The sequence below is a fragment of the Peromyscus leucopus genome, chromosome 7, assembly GCF_004664715.2.
Source record: "Peromyscus leucopus breed LL Stock chromosome 7, UCI_PerLeu_2.1, whole genome shotgun sequence".
Taxonomy (NCBI): domain Eukaryota; kingdom Metazoa; phylum Chordata; class Mammalia; order Rodentia; family Cricetidae; genus Peromyscus; species Peromyscus leucopus.
This window is the reverse complement of record NC_051069.1, coordinates 55,198,346-55,221,057: the sequence shown is the minus strand read 5'-3', so window position 1 is coordinate 55,221,057 and position 22,712 is coordinate 55,198,346. Positions and strand designations below refer to the sequence as shown.

The 22,712-nt window shown below is 40.6% G+C and overlaps 1 protein-coding gene across 1 annotated transcript in view; it reads right to left on the bottom strand.

The window, feature by feature from the left end:
* The window catches only part of Cep295 (centrosomal protein 295), a 41,710-nt gene extending 19,225 nt beyond the window's left edge, over window positions 1-22,485 (bottom strand). The window contains 10 exon segments of the mRNA XM_037207744.1: window positions 2,116-2,337; window positions 4,755-4,862; window positions 5,059-5,242; window positions 7,518-7,658; window positions 11,927-12,022; window positions 17,363-17,456; window positions 18,475-18,599; window positions 20,012-20,212; window positions 21,598-21,731; window positions 22,353-22,485. Of these exon segments, the coding sequence (XP_037063639.1) occupies window positions 2,116-2,337; window positions 4,755-4,862; window positions 5,059-5,242; window positions 7,518-7,658; window positions 11,927-12,022; window positions 17,363-17,456; window positions 18,475-18,599; window positions 20,012-20,212; window positions 21,598-21,731; window positions 22,353-22,470 (1,423 nt within the window). The 5' untranslated portion in view covers window positions 22,471-22,485.
* Between the last annotated feature and the right edge of the window lie 227 nt (window positions 22,486-22,712).

Here is a 22,712-nt window from a genome sequence, read left to right as displayed (position 1 = left end):
ACCAGGTACTGAACTGTAGGAGACTTGTAGGGAGTTGGGGGTACAAAAAGCAGCTGTATAGGTTGGGAGTATCTAGAATTCAATTTGAGGCAAATTTAAGATGGTAATAGATCTGAAAGTGAAAGCATCAAATACTGAGTTGAATCTAAGGAGGCCAACTTGGGAAACACACACTTTAGATGCTATCAGTAAATAAAAAATATTGTACAGTGTGAGTGAGAGGTGAACTAGGGAGTTCTGAATGAAGGAAAACAGAGCTGAGGAATGGGCTCTGGGGGCAACGACTAATGGGTGCAGCAAAAGAAAACACAAAGGAGAGAAACGAGAGAAGTGTTAGGAGGCCTAGTAAAGGATGCAGGCCAGGCTTCTTGTATACAACATAAAATCCAACTCTCTTTCCTCTCAACAGTTTGGGAGCAAAATATACAAACATATACAAACACACCTTCTAAAAAATATATCCAAAAGATAAATCTCTAAGAAATACAACTGAAATCAGAGCAAGGAGATCTTATTAGTAAGATCCTAGTAACCTCTGGAAAAATATTTAAGACCCATTCCCCCATTCTTTAAAGTTAACAATTAAGGAAAGGCTCTCTGGTGGGAATGTAAAGAAATATAACACACTCAAAAAACACTAACATGTGTTTGTCTTTTAATTAAAGAAGTTTTTTAAAAATTCTCATTAAAAACTAAAGATGTGGGGAGGCTGGGCAGAGTGAGCTGATTAAGAGTGCTGGGTTTGGTTCCCAACACCCATGTTTACTCACAACCACCTGTAACTCCAGTTTCAGAGGATCTTCTGATGTCTTCTGACTTACTTCCACGTGCACAAGGTGCACAGAACCAGGCATGCACACACACATACACCACACCAACTGAATAAATATTTAAAAACAAAAAGATGTGAGAGAATCACCAGGCATATGGCATAGCATACATATAAAACACACACACACACACACACACACACACACACACACACACACACACACACACACACACACGCGCGCATAGAGAACAAAGATGTGGCCACAGACCAGTAATAATGCAGAAACAATAAGAAAGCAATAGCCTAAACATTACAAGTAACTAACTGATGTGGTTCAATGACTTCCAGAAGTTCATACAATGAACAACAGCAGTAGTTCAGGAAACTCACTAACGTGTGCAGCATTCTTTTGTGGCCTTTAAGTAGCAGAATTATCTCTTAACTTTAATTTTTTTAATTGTATGTGTATGGATTAATTTAATTAAATTAATTTAATTGCTGGCTGTATGCCTGTGTACCATTTGCCTGCCTCGTACCCTCCCTCAGAGGCCAGAAGCGAGGGTCTGATCTCGTAGGACTGCAGTCACAGAAGACCGTGAGTCACCAGGAGGTGATGGAAACTGAACCCAAGCCTCTGGAATAGCAGTAAGTGCTCTTAACACTGAGCCTCCTTCCAACCCATTTCTTTTCCTTTCTCATTTCTTTTAGTGATTTACTCATTTTTACTTTATGTGCATTGGTGTTTTGCCTACATGTATGTCTGTGTAAGGGTGCTGGATCCCCTAGAACTGGAGTAATAGACAGTTGTGAGCTGCCATGCAGGTGCTGGGAATCAAACCTAGGTCTTCTGGAAGAGCAGCCAGTGCTCTTAACCTCTGAGCCATCTCTCCAGTGTTAGGAACCAAACCCAGCACTCTTAATCAGCTCACTCTGCCCAGCCTCCCCACATCTTTAGTTTTTAATGAGAATTTTTAGAAAACTTTTAAAATTAAAAGACAAACACATTAGTGTTTTTTGAGTGTGTTATATTTCTTTACATTCCCACCAGAGATCCTTTCCTTATTTGTTAACTTTAAAGAATGGGGGAATGGGTCTTAAATATATTTCCCAAGGTTACTAGGATCATACTAATAAGATCTCCTTGAATTATATATATGATTTGCTTGCTATTCTTTGTTTTTGAATGCATGAGACAACCACCATGCACCCCCACCCCATCCCTCCAGGCTGAAGCCAGGGCCCTGAATCTCTACTGCGGTGCTAAACCCCAAACTCATCTGAGCATCATTTTTAACATCTGAAGAGGGTTTGTGTGCCATCAAACGGACTACTGGAGAAAGCACCTTGCTCCTGCTCGGAGGACAGCGTTCCCTCCTCGAGGGTCACAGCTCCCGACTCCATGGTTGGGGCTTTACTCCCAGGCTCACTGACACTTGAAGTCACTTCACTTTCATCCTCAGATGCAGATTTAATTGTCCACAGAGACTTTTGGCTTCGAATCTTATTTAACAATCTTTTAAAAAGAATTCTTGAGGGGATCTGTTGGGTCTTCATTGCAAAGGGTACTAAAAAAAAAAAAAAAGAAATAAAAAGAAAACTTTCATTGCTATAATTACTTAAGCAAAGGCACAACTTTATTTTCAATATTTAAAGGTTAGTGTATTCAACAAAATAAACTTAAATTCAAATTTAGACCATTTTCCAACAACACAATACATATATACTAATTTCAAGCTTAACTCTCAGGAGGACATTCACTCTGCTAATCAGCTTGTAACTAAGGTTAAGTTTGAGTCATGCACTGTAAGGTTTCTTACAGTTCTTAGCAGGCTACAGAGAAAAACAATCTTACAGTCTTGAAGTTAAGCACTTGCTTTCAAATCATTCTTGCTAATACTTGAAGCGAATTTTTCTGTGGTTGTAAGCAAATCCTTTCACTTATCAAAAACCAGAAACAAGGTATTTCTTCAAGCATCATTCCACAGAGACAGCATAAGCTAACTAAGAACAAAACTAAAAATTCTCTATGGGAACCAAACTGTGCTGTGGCTTAATCAAAGAAAAAATTAAGAATACCACAGTGGTTGAAAACTGGCAAGTAGTATGTTTTAATACATATTTAAAGAAAAGTTCTAATAGAATTAAAAATGTAGTAAACAATTCAGCGTACAAAAGCTGCATGCTCAGTGCAACAAATTTCACTTAAGTGTCTATCAACATTATCCAGGCCATTGTGCATCATCTCCAGCCCTGACAAGGCTCTTTGTCCTTCCAGTCAATACACCCAAAAGATGACTTAACTGCACTCTACCTCACAACCACACACTAGTTTACCCTGTTCCTTAGTTCTATATAAACACAGAGCCAGGTACTGAAGTAATACTTTCTGGCTGCTTTTCAGTTAACCACTAGTCTGTGACCTACCCATTTTTAAGGCAGATTAACTCTCGCCATCCATCCATCGTATTTTGTGTGTACACACTAGGGATGGAACCTAGGACCTTACACCTGCTAGGAAAACACTCTACCACTGAGCTACATCGCCAACTTTTATTTGTAATTATTTATCAAAGAGGACTTAGTTTTAAAGAAGGGTGGGTAATGGGAATCCCTAGCCCTTTGTTATTGTTGTTTTCAAGAAACAAAGTATTGCTATTTTGCTCAGACCAGCCCCAAACACCTGGTTGTCCTTGGCTCGGCCTCCTGAACAGCTGAAACTACAGGCTGGGCCACAACACCCAGCTTCCTAGCTATTTATGAAAAGCTGGAAGACTGAGCAACAGTATGCCAGATTGTAACTGGGCTTAGCAGGAAATAGTGTTTCTTTAGAGAATGATAGGCTTCAATTCTGGCTAACTAGAAATATGAATAAAAAGCTCCACTAAAACAACTAAGCCCTGGATGAAATGGTTTAAAAAAAAAAATGTCTTCTTAAAGATACTATTAGCCTAGCAAGAAAATAAGATTGTTCAGAAGAAACTGTTTCTGGGGAAATCCTGAAAAGCAGGATGGGTAAGCACTGACCCTGCTGTCTGCTGAGCCACAGCAGAACCAAACTTGTGAGACTCGGGGTTTGTAGAAAAGACAGGGAGAAGACCTTGAGCCTCCACCAGCAAGTCAGAGCCACAGAGCCATTTCCAGTGTAGGGGTGTAGGGGCAGATGAGATGTAAACCCGAGTGGCAGGACATAAAGGCAATATAGGTAGAAATAAAGAGGAAAAATGAGGTCAGTTCAATGGTATGGAGATGGTTTTTAAGGAGATACAGAAGTAAAAGAGAAAATTGTTTGATCTGCCTCAGGCAACAGTGATACCATCATTCACTTAATTACATTTATTTATTTACTGGGGAAGGGAATGTGGAGGTCAGAGGACAACTTGCTGGAGTCGGTTCCCTCCTTCCACCATGGAGATCCCAGGAATCAAGCTTGGAGGCAAGTGCCTTTACCCACTGAGATATCGTGCTGGCCCCCATTGTTCACTTAAGTTAGGAATCAAAGGTTTCAGTAAGCAAGAGATGACTAAGTGCTGGATATGAGTGTTAAGTACCTATGGGACAACCAGTGAGAAAGTTCAACGTTGAAGCCCGGTGTGAAGGATAAGAGATCCAAGTCTGTACAACTCATCATGATACATGAAGTACCCAGCAGTAATAGGATTTCTAATTATCTGGTCAAGTCTGAACATTGCTGAGCCTTCAAATGAATTTCACACAACCTGAAGCTCTCCAGATGGTATCACAGGTGAATGGCTTCCTCCAACAAGTATGGAACTGACCTCTAATGGCAGAAATATGCAGACACTTCCTGCTACTGCTTCCAGGAGAGTCATTATCGGTGCTTAAAATGAACACATTTTCCTAATTCTTAGCTGATGATTCAATTATTTCCCATGAGTTGTAACACTCAGCTTACAGGCTTTTACTGCCTGTCTCACTAGACCACGTTAGGTCAGGGTCTGCACTTGAGGGTTCTCATCTTCACCTCGGTTTTCTTGCTCCATTGAAAGGTCCAGTTCTTCATCTTGGAGCTGATCAGACATGGCAGGCAAAGGCTCTGGCTTAAGATGCAAAATCAGGTTTCCTTTCACCTCTGAATAAAGAAACACAGAGACATGTTTTCCTTCTAATATGACTGAAAATAGTTAGGAAAAAAAGGAACTTGACTATAAAAATCTTAAGGCCCCTTTTACACAATAACCCATCACAAAATGAACACTGCTCACTACTACAAATGACTTCCCACGGGACATTGAAAAGCACTGCCAGAGCCCCCGAGTGCCCCTTACTCCTGTCTGCACTGTACATGTCCTCAAAGGCGAACTCCAGCTCGCGCTGCCAGTCTTCCTCCACCTCGCTGCGTCTGTACGGCAGTTCAACTAGTTGTGGTGGCATCTGGGCCACTGTCTGCCTCCTCCGTGCCAGGTCCTCTTTCTGCAGCTGTTTGAGTTCTTCCAATAGTCTCTCTTGGTTCTTCAAGAATAAACAGATTAATGACAGCTGAGTCAAACTTCAGATAGTCACATTAACTGGAGGCAGGGGTGGGGGGGGTGGGGGTTATGAAGAATAAGGCCTACAATTCCCCTCCTCTTCCATTTGCTCGGACATAAAACATACTACCCTAATTTCTCTGGTCAACAAGTGTCTGCTGGATAACACACTGAGAACATCAGGGGAGATGTCAACCCTAGACTCGTAATGGGACAAAGCAGGTAGCACTGCGAGGTGATATGGCCTAGACCATAAAGTCTGAGAAGTGTCTGCCACCACTGCTCTCCTGGCCGAGGAAAGCCGTTTCGTCACTTTCTGTTCAACCGCCAGGGCTCCTGCAAGGTGCTGTAGTTCAGCTCTCTGTACTTCTCAAGTCCCAAGTGACTTAAGACTTAACTGACGATGCTTCCCATCACTCCAAATTCTGATTCCCATGATTAAAGGGGATGTGTGCATCTCTCTATGTGTAGAGTACTATTAACACGAAGTTTAATCAGAATGTCTTAATGAAGCTATCTAATTTAATTTTGATGGTAAAAGACAAAGAAGGGGGATCAGAGAAACCTCCTCAGTTTCTGGGTAAGCATTTAGTCACACAGAAGAGGATGAAGCAGTAGAAGAAAAAATAGGGGCAGCACATAGGAACGGCTAAGGCAACCAGAAAACAGCATATCGTTTGTATGCCTAAGGCACAGAGGGCAAAGGGATTACAGACACAAACTATAAAACCAGAGTGGACAGAATCCAAATGCCAATTACAACAGACCCAGCAATAAATCCATTTCTAGACCAAAATGTCTTAGGCCAAAGGTTCAGCCAGGGCAATGGAATCTATTAATGCTGAGATGCCATGGTTTGGGATGATTTTCCCTACTTGAGAAATAGTAGTTTAGAATCAAGAGGAGTGGCCCCAATGACTGTTTTTTTTGATGATGTGTTACTTGCTACTTGAGTGAATGCATTACTCTGGCTCCCTCAAAGCATGGTGTGTCACTCCACTGGTATTTTTCTAACAACAGGGAACTTTTAAATTCCATGCATGTTCCTATGAGCTTCATGCAGTCCTCAGAAAACAGATGATGAAAGTGAGCTAAGGCGAGCTAAGATTACCAAATACTACAGAGCTAAGTCCAGGCAAACCATGAAAGCTCTCTTCTGTGGCCACTCAACACTGCTGCTTTTATGGAAGGATGTGTTCAACGTAGAACTGTTTCTCACAGTTTCTGTTGTTACTTCTTGGAGGTTTATTTCTTAGATAGGAATGATTAATAATTCAGACAGTTAACTAAATCACATTTCACTTCCAATTTATGAAAATAAAACTTTGAGGGAGGAGGTTATAATCTAACCCCTACTATCCAAGTCAACTTCCTTAGGATAAGTCCACTGAGGCACTTAAAAACCTTCTCCTAAGGTGACGGGTGTTTAAAATACACAAATGTAGTCAAACTCAGAAGGGAAAGTGAAGCATGCAGAAAGTGAATCACTTCTGTGCTGTTTCACCAATAAGCAAGGGCATGAGCCTACCTTTGAATCGACACTCAAAGGGGCCAGTAAGTGCTCTGCTCAGAAAATACTTAATGAATCAATTACACAAAATTATATAACACAAATGCAATCAAAATTACTACATTAAAAAAAGTGATTAATTTTCTCAGGTTCTTTTTGGATTGAATAAATGTAAAAAAAATGTATCAGTAAACATGTGAAAGATACATTCTGAGAATAGCTTTAATCCAAGTTTAAAAAAAAAGAGAAGGATTTTTGGAAAATTCTAATGTAATTGTACAAATCAGAGACTTTCTGTGATGGTTAATGCTGTCAACATGACAAAATCTAGAATCAGCTGAAGATGGGTCTCTGGGCATGCTTGTGGGGAATGATCTTGATTGCATTAATTGAGGTGGAGACCTGCACAGCATGGATGGCATTTTCCCTAGTTGGGTACTGGACTGTATGAGAAAGGAAGCTGAGTAGTTAGTTGCAGGCATTCACTGTGGTGTGATGTGACTAGTTACTTTAAGCTCCTGCTTCCCTGACTTGCCCTCCATGATGGACTGTACCTTGAACCATGAGGTAAAGTCAACTTGTCCTTCCTCAAGTTGCTTTTCTCAGGGTATTTGATCACAACAACAATAAAAGACAGTAAGAAACACTATCTTCACACTCTAGGACAGAACTCCCTGAGAAGTTCTACAATGCCACCAAACAGCCTACCAGCAGCAGTCACAGGTCACAGGGAGATGTCAGGTCTTACTTGGGCCAAGTGGATCTTCTTCATGGCTTGGGATCCCCGCATATGAGCCCTTTCAAACTGCTCCAATCTCTCCTGTGCGGCCTGCCTTCGTAGTCCTTCCAACCGCCTAGCTTCTTCTTCAGCAGCCAAATGAGCATCTGGCTAGCAGTCAATCAACACAATTTTAGATCTTTTTTTTTTTTAATGTGAAACAATGAAATAGCTTTAAAAAGCAACATGACTAATAGAATTTTTCCTACTTACATAAAATTAAATAGTACAAAAGTTTTTAATATATGCAACCACAACATTTGGCTATAAAGTGATCAAATTATTAGTATAGAGTCTTATAAATACATTTTAAAACACATCAGGCTTTGTGCATTCAAAGATAGTACTCCATGATTTTTAAGAAATTCCTCTAGGGCTAGAGGGATGGCTCAGTGGTTAAGAGTGGTTAAGGTCCTAAGTTCAATTCCCAGCACCCATATGATGTCTCACAACCATGTGTAACTAGTCCCATAGGATCTGATACCCTCTTCTGGTACGCAAATGGACATGCAGATAAAACACCCATATACATAAAATACATAAATATATAAATCTTAAAAAAAAAAAAAAAGAGAAATTCCTCTAAATAGCAATGCTGACTCAGCTGAGGGCAGAATAATGATCTGAACATAACCTTGGTTTCCTAGAGCTCATGCAGACACAGCAACCATGCCAGTTATGCGTCCGTTACTCTTCATTATTTGAACATCTACTTTCAAATACACACACCATTTTATTTAACATTCATCTTATTTTAATTATGTACATGTGCATCCATGAATGCAGGTGCCCTGGGAGTCCAGAAGAGGGCATCTGATTTTCTGGGGCTGGAGTTAAAGCTGGTTATGAGAAGTCATCTACAAGCACAGTAAACACTTAACTACTGAACCATGTCTTCAGCCACATAGGCAGCATTTTGAATGTAATCAGGAGTGAAAAACTTTGTTTTTTATATGATCAAATTCTATCAATAAATTGAAACAATAATAATGAAAACAGAAGTTATTAACTTTACATGCAAGATTAAACGCTCCCAGAGTGGGTATGGTGGCTCACTCTTGCAAACTCGGTACTTAAGAGATTGAGTTTAAGGCCAAAAAGGGCGAAAGTGAAACATTGTCTCAAAGAAGGAAGATGAAAAGTCCCCAGATAGTGAGATAAAATAGGTAAAGATCATGACAGTAAGAAGGACTGCACTAGCCAAATGAGCCTACTAAAAGGAGTTAGCTGACAGAAAGCGGTGGCGCACGCCTTTATCCCAGCACTCGGGAGGCAGAGCCAGGCAGATCTCTCTGAGTTCGAGGCCAGCCTAGCCTACAGAGTGAGATCCAGGACAGGCACCAAAACTACACGGAGAAACCCTGTCTTGAAAAACAAAACAAACAAAAAAAAAAGTTAGCTCTCAGCTGGGTGGTGGCTATAGCGCATGCCTTTAATCTCAGCACTTGGGAAACAGAGGCAGGTGGATCTCTGAGTTCAAGGCCAGCCTGGTCTACAGAGAGAGTTCAGGATGGCCAGGACTACACAGAGAAACCCTGTCTCAAACCTCCCCCCCCAAAAAAAAAAACCCAACTTATACAAATCTAAATAATGCCAGGCAGAACAAAATAGGTTAAATAAAAATTACAATAAGCACAGAACATTAAACACTTCACCCATTCAGGCCATAAAGTTTTAATGAAAAAAAAATTGCTATGGAATTCTCCTCCTCTCTTGAGGATGAATTTAAAGCAGAATGTCAATTCTAAAAAAATCATGAGATGAAAAACTTTAAAACAATATACAACATGAATGATAATTATGTCTAATCCAGAGATAATGGAGTAGGCAACGTGAAGAATAAAAAGAGGGTTGGGGATGTAGGATGTAGCTCAGCTATAGCTCTTGCCTAGCACATACAGGGCCCTGTATCCAATACACAAAACACACACACACACATACACACACATGTGGGGGGGGAGGTTGGGGATGGCCGGACAGCTTTATTTTGATTAGTTAATTTATTTTTGGTTTTTTAAAATGGGTTTCTCTACATAGCCCTGACTGGCCTTAAACTCACAGAGATCTCCCTGCCTCTGCCTCCCGAGTGCTGGGATTAAAGGTGCCCGACTGAAAACTGTATTTTAGAGCAACAAGTATTTAATATTGCACAAATTCCAGAGTAACTAAATGTAAGCTAGGGGCAGACATATGTGTACACGTTGGGGCCAGAGTTTGACTGGGTTCTTCTATCAATCTCTACCTTATTTTTTTAAACAGGCTCTCAGGGAGCTGGAAGCTCATGGACTCAGCTATGCTGGTCAGCCAGCCATAGATCTGCTTGCTTTGCCTCAACAATGCTATGGTTACAGATGTGTGCTGCCATTCCTAGTTTTAATGTGGGTGCTGGAGAATCAAACCTAGGTGTTCCTGCTTACAACATGGCAGGCACTTAGGAAATGAGCCATCTCCCCAAACCCTATAATTGTAAACAAATTTAGTTTTCAAACCTACAGGCTGTATGTTGACTTCAGCACCCATATTAAGCAGCCAACCAAAATTTTGTTGTATTTAAAATCCCACATTAATGCTGTATTGATAACTGATTTCCCTAGTAGCCAAATATATACAATATGAAAAAGTATTATAACTACAGTTACACTAGGAGTACCAGTACATGCTTTAATTTCAGCACAGAGGCAGAGGCAAGCAGATCTCTGTGAGTTCCAGGTCAGCCAGGACTATATGGTGAGGGACTTTCTCTAAAAAACAAACAAGATGCTAGGCGGCGGTGGCGCACGCCTTTAATCCCAGCACTTGGGAGGCAGAGCCAGGTGGATCTCTGTGAGTTCGAGGCCAGCCTGGTCTCCAAAGCAAGTTCCAGGAAAGGCGCAAAGCTACACAGAGAAACCCTGACTCGAAAAACCAAAAAAAAAAAAAAAAAAAAAAAAAACAGGAAAAATGACTGTTACAGAGTAATAGCAATTATAATAAGGAAATATCAGTCGTTCCCTCTTAACACTGGCAGGGACTTCTAAGTCATTGATAGAGATCAGCTCCCACTTTTTCCCCCAGGGTACTCTTGAGGAGGGAGAAGTGAGAAATATATAGATAGAAATAAATATAGAGAGACAGTTAGAAACACAGGATAGCTCAGGAGGGCCTGGGTCAAAACCCACCAGCCCCTTCTGTCTCTGCCAAAGGGCTTTTAAAGGAATGCCAAGGGGTAGAACAGAAGACCTCCCCGCAGCACAGCCAAGTACAGACCATCCCAAACACCTGGTGACCATGCACGTGGTCAAGCCATCCCCTAATGCAGCCCTGCTGTTTAAAGCAAGCTCAGATCTCACTAGGAAGCTTTTGTGGGCTCCCACAAGTCATAATATCTATGAAGATAAAGGAATGGGAAGACAGCCATTCTGATATTGTTGGTACTTTTTAAAAGGCAGTGCAATGCATTTTATCAAATATTTCACAGTTTGGAAGCAGGAATTTTTCCTCTAGAAATATATTCTTAATATATGTCAGATATAGATATAAACGTATAAAATTATTATGTGTCTATTATTTAGTGGAGCATGAATTATGAGGGGCTGTTAAAAATCCTTTTTCTAGGGACTGGAGAGATGGCTCACCAGTTAAAAGAGCAGTGGCTATGTTTCTGAAGGACCCAGGTTCAACTCCCAATACCCATATGGCAGCTCACAATACTCTTCAATTCCAGTTCTAGGGTATCAGACAACCCTCCTCTGGCCTCTGCAGGTATCAGGCATGTGATATGGTACTCAGACACACACGTACAAGGCAAAACACCCATAAACATAAAAAAAAAAAATCCTGTTTTTAAACCTTTGTGTGCATGTCTATAAATAAAGACAGACTCTAATTCATATGATATTAACCATTTTGTCTTCTGGTGATAGGATCATTGATGTTTCTCCTAGTTTGCCTTCTATACAAAGTTCCATTTCTGCAAAGAATCTATTATTTTATGATCAAAAGTTTTTATTATTATTATTATTATTATTTTACAACACCATTCAGTTCAACATAATAGCCACAGATTCCCCTGTTCTCCCCCTCTCGCCCATCCCTCCCCCCATGATCAAAAGTTTTAAAACCTACTTTATGTTATAATAAGACCTATTTTGTACAATGCATGATAAAAATATATTTACCATTTTAAAAGACAGTCACAAATAGTCATATACTCTTCCATTCATACCGGATAACCATATATCTGACATGAAAATTCAAAACACAATTTACAAGGCTTTTTGTTTTCTTTTACCCTAGAATAGTTAGTAGGATTGTTTAAATTTTGAGAACTGGCCACACCAGATGTAGACTCAAGATAAAACTCAATGGAATAAACACAGAACAAACAGTAAGTCAATCACCTGCTTTGTGCCCATCTGTCTACTCACAAAAGTGGAAATATGATGGTAGGTGGAACTATTGGTCTTCAATGAAGGAATTCTGTTTATTTCAATGTTCTGGAAAATAGGACATAAAATAAGAGTTTAGGTTAAAAGCACACATTTTCAATAAATCTAGATCCAATGCAAAAAGTAAAATTGTTTTTATTTTTGAAACAGTATTTTGCTATGTAGCCTGGAACTTATAGCAGTCCTCCTGCCTCAACCTCCCGAGTGCTGGGATTACAGGTATGCACTGCCACAAAACAGTGTACTAAGTCATGCTATGGTTTGTTCTAAAATTTGTTCAAATTGAATCCCCACTAGGAGATGTTAAGAGGGAACAGGGTAGAAATTTCTGGGGTTATTAGGGAAGCTCTTCTAACGAACAGATTAATCCTTTCAAGTGATTAATGAATTCCAAGGTTGTTTCTAAGGTGAGTCTGCTACAAACGCTGGTTTGCCTAGATCTCCTTATTTGTGGCTTTGATGCTTTCCATCAACTCATGACTGCCAGTAAGAAGGCTACTGCCAGATGCAGCCCATCAGTCTTGGACCATGAGCCAGTCTTCTCTATGAATTACCTCGCCTACTGCACTGTATGATTAGAAACAGAAAATGAACTAAAACCAGATCAATGCTAAAATCTGCTTAATAATGAAATAACTCTTTTAATCCAGAGTTAAATTACTTCAAGTTTTAATAAAAGTACTAGGTATTATAATACTTCAAAGACCTTCTAGATATGTATATTATAGTCAGTGTTTTTATTGCGGTTCAGAAGTTCACTCTAACTTCTAAGTTACTTAAAGAGACATTATTTTTGTTCTAGCATCTCCTACACTCTGCCCTTTACTGGGGACTGTACCCAGGGAGGTGCTCTTCCACCGAGCTCCACCTCCAGAGCACTTTCAAATCTCCCGAATAAAAACATGCTTATGAGACACACCCAATCAAGTGAGAAGCACAACTAATCACAAAAATTCCACTAGAATTCACATTAGTCTCACTTGTCAGTGTTTAATCACGTATTTAGTTCTGGTCTAGAAATACTAGTGAATATTTAAGCATACCAATTGCACAAGTCTCAGGAAGATGAAATAAGTAGTTCTCTGCTTCCACCACTTCGGCATAAAAGTAGATTTAGCCCATCACAGTTTATCATGACCTGATAAGTAATTAGATCAATTATACTAACAAGGGATTTCTGAGTGTCCACTCTGTCCAAGCTAGGTACTGTACAGAAAATAAAGTAACAGTCCAATTTCCTTGAGTCTCTTCTGTACCTGGTACCGGCACTGTCCCTCAGCTGATATAAAAAGAAGGCACACGGTAAACTCCAGGTCACATGGTCATGGTGACAATTATTGTGGGACTCACAATGTGTCTGAGAAAGCACCTGTTAAACCACAAAGAGGTAACACTGACAAGTTCAGAGGGAGTGTTAGGAATTGTGTGTGGCGGGACCCCCTCAGAAGCAGCGGTGGGCTGGCAGGCAGCAAGGGGTTCAAGAGGTGCTCAACTCGTGGGAGGAAAGCGGAAGAGGAGGAGAGGGAAATGGGCAGAGTTTTCCCTTAAGAACAGGCTTTTACGGCAGGGCACAGAGTGGCACCAAAGGGCAGGATCAGGATATTAACAGGGAGAAGTATGACTGAGAAATGATCAGACACAGCTTTAACATAAATGAGTGGGAAAAAACAAACAGCACTCAAATAAATACAAAACGAGGAAGACAGGATGAAGGAAAACCAAATGGCATGAATGGGCTAACTAAGAGAACGACCTAAATAGCTTCTGAAAACTAGACATCTTGGTTCTTCACCAAACCAATTATCTAATCAGAACTTTGGTGATAATGTCTAGCATTAGTATTAATTTTTTAAGCTCCTAGGTAGCAAATGTTCAGTTGAAATTGAGAACAAGTTAGAAGGTGTTGAGGGGAACCTGGAAACACAGGGAAGAAAGGGTGAGAACAGGGTGATCCCATTCAAAGTCTTATAACTGAGGCAAAAAAAAAAAAGAAAAAAGAAAAAAGAAAGAAAGAAAGAAAAGAAATTATAAACAAAAAACATTTCCCACTAATGAAAATACTAGCTATTATTTTATTTCTGTGATAAGGTCTCATGTAGCCCATGCTGGCCTCAAACTTGCTATAGTTGACGGTCTTATACTCCTGATTCTCCTGCCTCCACCTCTGGGATTACAAATATGTGCCAGGAGTTAATTTGTGAACTAAAGTTCAGTACAATTACACAACACACTGGGTAGTGGTGGCATAAACCTTTGATCCAAGCACTCTGGAAGGCGGAGGCAGATGGATCTCCGAGTTCAAGGCCAGCTTGATCTATAGAGAGAGTTCAAGGACAGCCAGAGCTACACAGAGAAACCTTGTCTCAAAAAAACAAAAACAAAACCAGACAAAACCAAAACCCAAAAATACCCCAGACAAACAAAACTTACTTCTTCACAAGGATATTAAAAGCTGAATATAAAACATGATTCAATTTACAAGCAACTTCTAAGAACCAGTACTCCCAAAACCAAGGTAGTTAGTTATACATACAGACTGAAATCAGGACTCCCTGCTAAGATTTTAATTGCTACCAATCCTTAGTTAAAACACAATTTCCAGTGAGCTAGACTTTAGAGTTTCATTAAATAAGTCCATGGACTGTCAGCACCGTTAGGATGATTTACAAATGATTTTAAATTGCTCAGACAATATCTAGCTTCCAGGCTGAGTTCTGCTCTGCTGTAAGCTACCATTGGACTTAAACTACCAGGGTGCAGGCTAAAAGCAGAGCTCATCAGTACTGACATTGGCTCACCCAGCAAAGCGGATGTACCCAACAAGTCTCATAACTACAAATAGAACAAGCCTGTTTTTCTCCTGTATCTAGTACTGTCTCCAAAGGCAGTGCAAAAAAGAACATGCTTTTAAATGTGCACTATACTACCTCAGACATTACAGTGCTCACAGCACTGAGGTTTTCAATACTATGGCTGTTTACATTCGCAGACCTTAGTGCAGACTAGTTTACCTCAGTGAAGTCTAAAGAAATGGATCCATGGGAAGCTAGTGGTGCAGGAGAAAGATGAGGACTTGTAGACTCTGATCTTGACATAAACTCTGGTTCTCTACTCAGGTTAGTCAACCTTGATCTTCACCTTTCCTCACACGTGAAGCAGGGATAACTGATACTCTGCATCGCTATCACAGTGAGTAAATGCGACATCCTAAAACCACAGATATGCAACAGTGCCCACTCACTACACCACAGGAACAGTTCTTGGATAAGAGTTTAGTATATTCAAATTATATTCTTTCCTTGGATCAAATAAACAAAAACCTTGTTTTTTATTTGTGTGCTTGGTTTTTCATGAGTGGGTCTCATCTCACATAGTCTAAGGTAGTTTCTAACTTGCCATGTAGGCAAGACTGGCCTTGAACTTTTTTTTTTAATTTTTTTCATTTTACATTCCAACCACAGTTCTTCCTCCCCCCCTCCCAGTCCCCCCCCCCCTGCCCCTTCCATCTACTCCTTCAAAAGGGTATGGCCTTGAACTCTTGATCTTCCTGCCTCCACATCCAGGAGAATGCTGCCATGCCCTGCTAAGATATTCTTAGTTTGAGAAGCCTAAGTAGTTTACACCTCTTTCCTCAGGTTTCTCCATATTTGAATTTTTATCTATGTGAAGAAACAGTGACCCAGATGTACCTGTATTTTCTGTATATGACACAAGGTCTTAAAGGGTACACCTTACCTTCAGGGTCCCCAAACACTCCACAACTCAGCCCTTTAAACAAAGTCCTAGTCTTTCCTTTGGTATCACAAACTCACAACCAGCTCAAAACATATTCTAAGACACTGTTCTTTCCCAAACACCTGAGCAGGTCTGAATAAAGAACCTACTGTAAGACATGGTTTTTTTTTTTTTTTTTAACCAAACAAGAATACAATCACCCAGATCGTAGTTTGTAAGAGCTATATATAGCTACAAACAACAACACACAAGGAAACACACAAACAAAGCAAGGCTCTCTGAAGACTCAGAAGTGGGGCTGTGTATGTTCACAGGGAGCCAGTCATCTGCTGGGCTAGAGAACAAAGAAGCACTTGAGAAACATGGATTCAGGGCCAGCTTGAAGAGCTTTCTCCTCTATGATATGAACTTCAGAAAGAGAAAAGAATAATGACAACAGCTGTGTGTAGAATAAAATTCAATACCTTCAGAATGATACTCACAAAAATGAAAGAAATCCACCCCCGCTGCCAAGGGCGGGGGGAAGGGAAGCAACAACAAATTTGCTGCCCTGGAATTGATAATTCTACCCATCCTGCACTCTGAAAAAGCATTTTACTTCAAGAAGCTAAAGTTATTTTGGCTTATGAATATTGGAAAATAATAAAAGCTATCAGAAGGCATCATAGGTTAAAACACTGCCTGCACTCTACGATCTTGCATGGTCCTGAGGGAGTGGCTGAAATAGGATACTTTCACCTGGGTGCCACTGGATCAGGTGTTACATGGCAGGTGGCCTAGTGAGAGCAGGGAAGACCCTAGAGCCTGACACTCATGCTGATCTCTCTCTCTCTCTCTCTCTCTCTCTCTCTCTCTCTCTCTCTCTCTCACGCACACGCACACACACAAACAGGATAGACATACTCACACCAGTATTAAGTTTTCAAGCTTTTTTTAGAAAGTCTCTATTTAACTTCTCACATAAAGTAACTGCAATTTTGACAGTCATCTATATAGCCACTCCAATGACTATAAAATGCTAATATAAATAAGAGAACCGATTCTTTCTTTCCTTTCCCCTTAGAAACAAAGTCTTACTGTTTTGCTCACTAGTCATTTCCTGCCTCAGCTTCACAAGTGCTGAGAATGTAGGTATGAGCCAGCATGTCCATTCTAGTACTCATAAAATTCAACTCTTTTAAACATGTAAACAAAATTGAGTCTAATCACAAAGTACACACCCTACTACTATAAATAACCTTCTCATGACCTTATGACTGTAAACTGAGTTTTAAATGTATCTGAGCTCTACTTTTTTATTAGATTGTGAGAGGCCAAATCCAGAATGTGGGCTGTCTTATAAAATAAGACAACTAATATAACGATTTTTTTTGACAAATACAGGCTATAAAAAAATAAAAAGCCAGAACAATTAGTAGGACTATAAAAACCAAAACCACTATGCTTCGCAAACACAAAATTCCCACTGGGGAAACCTCAACACATAGCAGGCATTAGGTAAAACTGAGAAAAATGTCAGTACTATTATTTTTTAAAAAATTCTTAAAAACATATATTGAAGTATTTATAGGTAAAACAATCTCTAAAATTTTAAAATACTCCTATATTATTACACAATTAAAACTTGTTTAAACTAAGCTCTAGGCAAGTCACCTCAAAAGGGGCTGGGACAGGAGGTGGCAGCCTGGCCACTTTAGCTGATCTTTCTTTTTCCACAAGCAACGCTTCCTTTCGAGCTTTTATGTGCCTTAAAAAATAAGAGATGCCACCAATTAGTCTCTTAGGTAATACCTGCTGTCACCAAGAGGAACAGAAATGCATTTACTTGATATCATTACCCAGAGCTAAAAAGATAAAAGCCAGAGACTCATCTTCTAGCCGAGTCCACACTCTGTAGCTTGACCATAAGAACATGTTTACCAACCACAAGAGGCTTATCTAGAGACAGGAGGGTCAACTGAATAATCATAGAGAGCAGTGGTTCTCAACCTTCCTAATGCTTCAACCCCTTCATACAACTCCTCATATTATGGTGACCCCAACCATAAAATTATTTCATTGCTACTTCATAACTGAAGTTTTGCTACTGTTATGAATCTTAATGTAAATATCTGATATGCAGATGGTCTTAGGTGACCTGTGAAAGGGCCCTCTGACTCCACCCTCAGGTTGAGGACCATTAGTCTAGAGTTCTTTACAGGAAGAGCAGAACTACAAATGTTAAAGACAGGTCATTGTATAAAATGACCAGTGCAGACCAGTAACAACACACAAAAACTACTAACAACTGAAGCTCTCCAGTCCACCTTGTGTTTTGTGTGTGTTGTTGTGTATTTTGTTCTGTCTCTGGCTGGCCTAAAACTTGGTATGTAGACCAGGCTGGCCTTGAACTTACAAAGATCTGCCTGCCTCTGCCTTCCAGGTGTTGGAACCAAAGGTGTGTACCACCATGTCCTGCCCCAAGATCTCTTTAATGCTCTTAACCACACAGATTTTTTTTTTTACTTCCTTTTTCCATCAGAGACAGTTTTGGGTTGATATTAAGTCTGAACTGTCCATACATTTCTTCAGAAACTTAGCAACTGCCACTGAACTCAGAATGTTCGCTCAGCTAGGTAAAGCATCCCCACTGCATTAGTGAGCACAGTTCAGAGTGCAACGACACAACCTTCCTTACTGTGTCCGTCCTTACACAGCCTCCAAAGGCCCTCTCTTTTTAGCCACATTGCCATCAGCTGAAAACATGGTCAAAGGTATCATGTTACCTGGTTCTCTGCTTCATTAGCATTTCTTTTTGACTTTTCTGCACTTTAAGGGCTTCTTTATGCCTCATTTCAGCTTTTCTTTTTCTTTCTGCTGCCCGCCGAGCCAAAGCATCCAAGTCAGGTTCCTAGAAGTATATATGGCTTAAAAAGTCATTTTAGAGTAGATCAACAGAAATGGGTCTATTTGATATCAACACAGAAGTTATCTTTTTTAAAAAAAGATTTATTCATTTATTTTATGTATATGATGCTCTACCTGCATGTACAACTTTATGCCAGAAGAAGGCATCAGATCTCATTACAGATGGTTGTGAGCCACCATGTGGGTGCTGTGAAATAAACTCAGGACCTCTAGAAGAGCAGCCAGTGTTCTTAATTAATCACTGAGCCACCTCTCTAGCCCCAAAGTGACCTTTCAGTTCTGTCATCCCTTCCCATAGTACACAGATATTTTCCAAAGTATGGGAATGATACTGCTACTGCCATACCATAATAGTAATCATTTAGCTTAGCATAAAAACATAAAATATCAAGCTACTTTGGGCAAGGGTTAAATTAACCAATAAAATATTTTATTTAAACTAAAACATCAAATTTATAGTAATATAGTAGGCTGTCTTGTCTGCAAAAATCATATGAGTGTCATTCAAATGAGTTAGGCTTGGGTGGATGTTTAAACACAAGGCTGATCGTGACCCCAAAAAAGGTAAAAATAAATCACTAAAATAAGTGACATTAGAACTTAGGGCTATTGGTAAAAACACACAAAAACCAAGATGCCACATCACCTCAAGGTATTCCTTTTCCTCAATTAATTGTTACTAAAGATTAGTCTTCTTTGGTGCCAGCCTGTTTTCTGTGTGACTGACTCTGGGATGACAAACTGTCATTTCTTTCCTTTGTTCTCCCCGTTTCCATTTTATTTAGTTCTGTTATGAGCCTTGGTTGACCTGTAACTTACTATGCTGACCAGGCTGGCTCAGAGCTTAGGGAAGTCCTCCTGTCTCTTTTCTTGAGGGTTGGTATTACAAACATCCACGTGTACCACACCTAGCCAAACTGCTATTTTTCCAGCCCTAAATCACAGTCAGCAACAAAGGAGCTCAAGGACCTGCTCAAACACTGAGCTTTCCTCTGCCTTTAGGAAAGTCATCAACGAAAGCTAAGTGCATGTGTACTCACTACTACGTATTTAGAGGTCAGGGATGAATCTGAGTCTGGAAATCTGAATTTAGTTCCCCAGATCTAGTCAAACTGCTTGAGACAGACAATTTCTGATTGCATAGGTTACCATCTTTTATACAGGCAAGAATGAGAAGAAATAATGCTAACTTGGACACCAGAGGAAGAAAGGTGTGCTTAGCATGACTTATAAGGAAACAATACCATTATTCTCACCGTAGATTAAACTGATTTAGAAAAGGTCAGCTTGCTCTCCCAGTTCTATACGTTAAAACACGTTTCTCATGTCATCATTCAATAAATCCAGTTTAGTATAACCACACTGCCTCAATCAGTGATGAGATGAGCCACTCACATTTTCTTTAGCCTGTCGATGTCCCTCTCCCATATGTCTTAAACTTGCCAAATACAGTTTTTCCAAGTTTTGTATTTTCTGGCTTTGTGCTTCTTCCCATTCTGCCCTTAGCTCCTCAGCCAAACGGGAAAACTGCTGATTTCGCCTCTGTTTTATGTCTTCTCGTCTCTGGAAGGCAATGCCCCTTTCTTGTTCTCGAACCTGAAAGATGAGTATTTCATACAAAACATATGAAGGGGGTTTAAACATTTTTTAAAATCTAATTGAGAATAGGAATTCAAATGAATTCTCTTCAGGTGTATCAATTTTCCTAAATACTTGTTAAGTAAGGACTATGGTTAGCAGAAAAACCCAACTGACAGAGAAAAAGGGGAGGGTTACTCAGAGATGTTTTTATTGCATTCATTTATTTATGTATATGTGTGTCCTGCACGAGTTCCCTGGGATGAGGGTCCCTGGGATAGGACCTGGATTGCTGAGCTTGGCAGTAAAGCACCTTTACCTACTGAGCCATCTCAGCAACCCCCAAAGCTATTTCTAAAGTCTCTTAATTGATTTGTTTCAACTGCTCTCTCTACCCTCGATAACATACAAAATACTAAAATGGTAAGGTGATTTCACAAGTTTCATAGCCAAAGAGGTCAGATAAGGGTTCTCTCTCCAGGGTATATCATCTCTGATTCTAGATAGAAAGCTATTACTTTACTCACAAAGGCTTAACTTTAGAAATTTCCTAATACATTTGTCTTAGAAGCTGATATATATAGTCTGTTTCATCTTTCCAGTAGTCTTCTCCAGCTTCCTTTTCTAATTTTCACCAACTATGGATCATTTAGAAATGGGGCAGTAAGATTTTAAGAGCCAGAAATTGAGGGAAATTACTGCAAAATAATATCTCCTGGATATAACCGAACCGAACTGTTGTATACATGGACTTATGGTGGCTGACACAAGACCTGCATAAGATCAAGCCAGACATTACTCCTGAATGGAGAGGGAGTGCTCATGATGCCGCACGCCTAGCTAAGGAGCTCCCTGGGAGCTGATAGCTGCAGGGAGTTAGTTTTCTTCAGCATGTGGCCCAATGGTAAGCTGCCCACGTTCCAGTGGATGGCAGTACACACATGCAGGTACAGGCAGAATTAAAGGAACTCAGTGGGTTATTGGGAGGAAAAAAAGTAAAAGAAAAAGATGGCATTAAGTAGGGAGAATGTGAGCGGAAGTTAAGGAGGAATGGAGGGTGATGAGAGGGGTGGATATGCTCTAAATACATTGCATCCACATATGCAATTACCAAAGAATAAAAATTCTATATATATACACACACACAGGTATATGTATATATACATTTAAACAACTATTTTCCAATACTTGAGTTAAGCACTATCTATTTTTCAACTCTTCTCCAATCTACTTACCATCAGCTTATGTTTCAAATGTTCCAGAAATGGTTTATAAACAAGAACCAAGGCTCTTTCAAGGACAGAAAAAGCTCAAAAATGCAACATTTCATTTAAAACGATCTAATCCAAAAAATACCAAGGATTTGAGGAAGACAAAAAATTTAGACTCCAAGTAAATGATACCTGAAGCAATCTTAGTTTCCGTCTTCTTTCATAATCTTCCTTCAAAATGAAGGCTTCCTCATTAGGACTCAATCTCAGTTTTCCAGTGTTCATCACCTTTCTTTTCATTTCTGCGTATTTTAAATATAAAGGATCTGAATTGAAGAGAAATAAACAGGAATGCCTATAAAATATATTATTAAAATAGGGCAATTAAAATAATGTCAAAACTTCAATCTGTTACTTACGTGTGTGTGTGTGTGTGTGTGTGTGTGTGTGTGTGTGTGTGTGTATAAAATGGCACAGGTAAACAAAGTCTAACTTATTCACAAGCAGTCACAAATCTGGTCTTTAGACCACAGGCTGTCGGAGGGATGAGGAAAAGGAAGAGGAGGCAGGACTGCTCAGAAGTCTGTCCCACCCCTAGCGGACTGACACTATTTCAGGCCTTACTTTTTCCCTGTTTCGTTGCTGTAGTTTCTTGAGGCAGGGTTTCACTATGTCGCCCAGGCTAGCCTTGAACTCGAGGCACTCCTCCTGCCTCAGCACTGCCTCGCGAGTGCTGGGATCACTGGGTGAACCAACACTACCGGCTGGGACTGCTATTCTTTCAAAGCTGAGTGTGACAGAAGAGTACCAGGGGAGCTACGGATGGCGGATCCCGCAGAAGGCCGTGCTCCCTGCAGGACCGGCCTCGGGGCGGCTTAAAGGGCCGGAAGGCTCGCCCGCCTGCTCGCGGCCTGCCCGGAGAACCCTGCTGGGCCTCCGTCACTCACCTGACTGCGTGTGCGGCCGGACCTCACCGCACACAGGCGTCCGCAGCCAGCCCGCTACCCAGCAGCCGTTTGGGTGCCCGCGGGACGGCCATCGCCAGGACCTCGTCACTTCCGCCATTCAAACGGCCCACCAATGGCGGGAGCGGACGGCGGGAAGCAGCCTGGTCCCGCCTCCGCCGGGGCCGCCGGGTAGGCCGCGCCTTGCTGAGACCCCGCCCACGTCCCGCCCCGCGTACGTGTAGCCCCGCCTACGTGCGCGCACGCGCAGTCTTGCGCAGGAGGCCATTATTTCTCACAACTGCCGGCTGAGCAGTCTCTCTTCATCGCTGGCGCTCTGTTTGCTTCACAGACCCGGAAGCA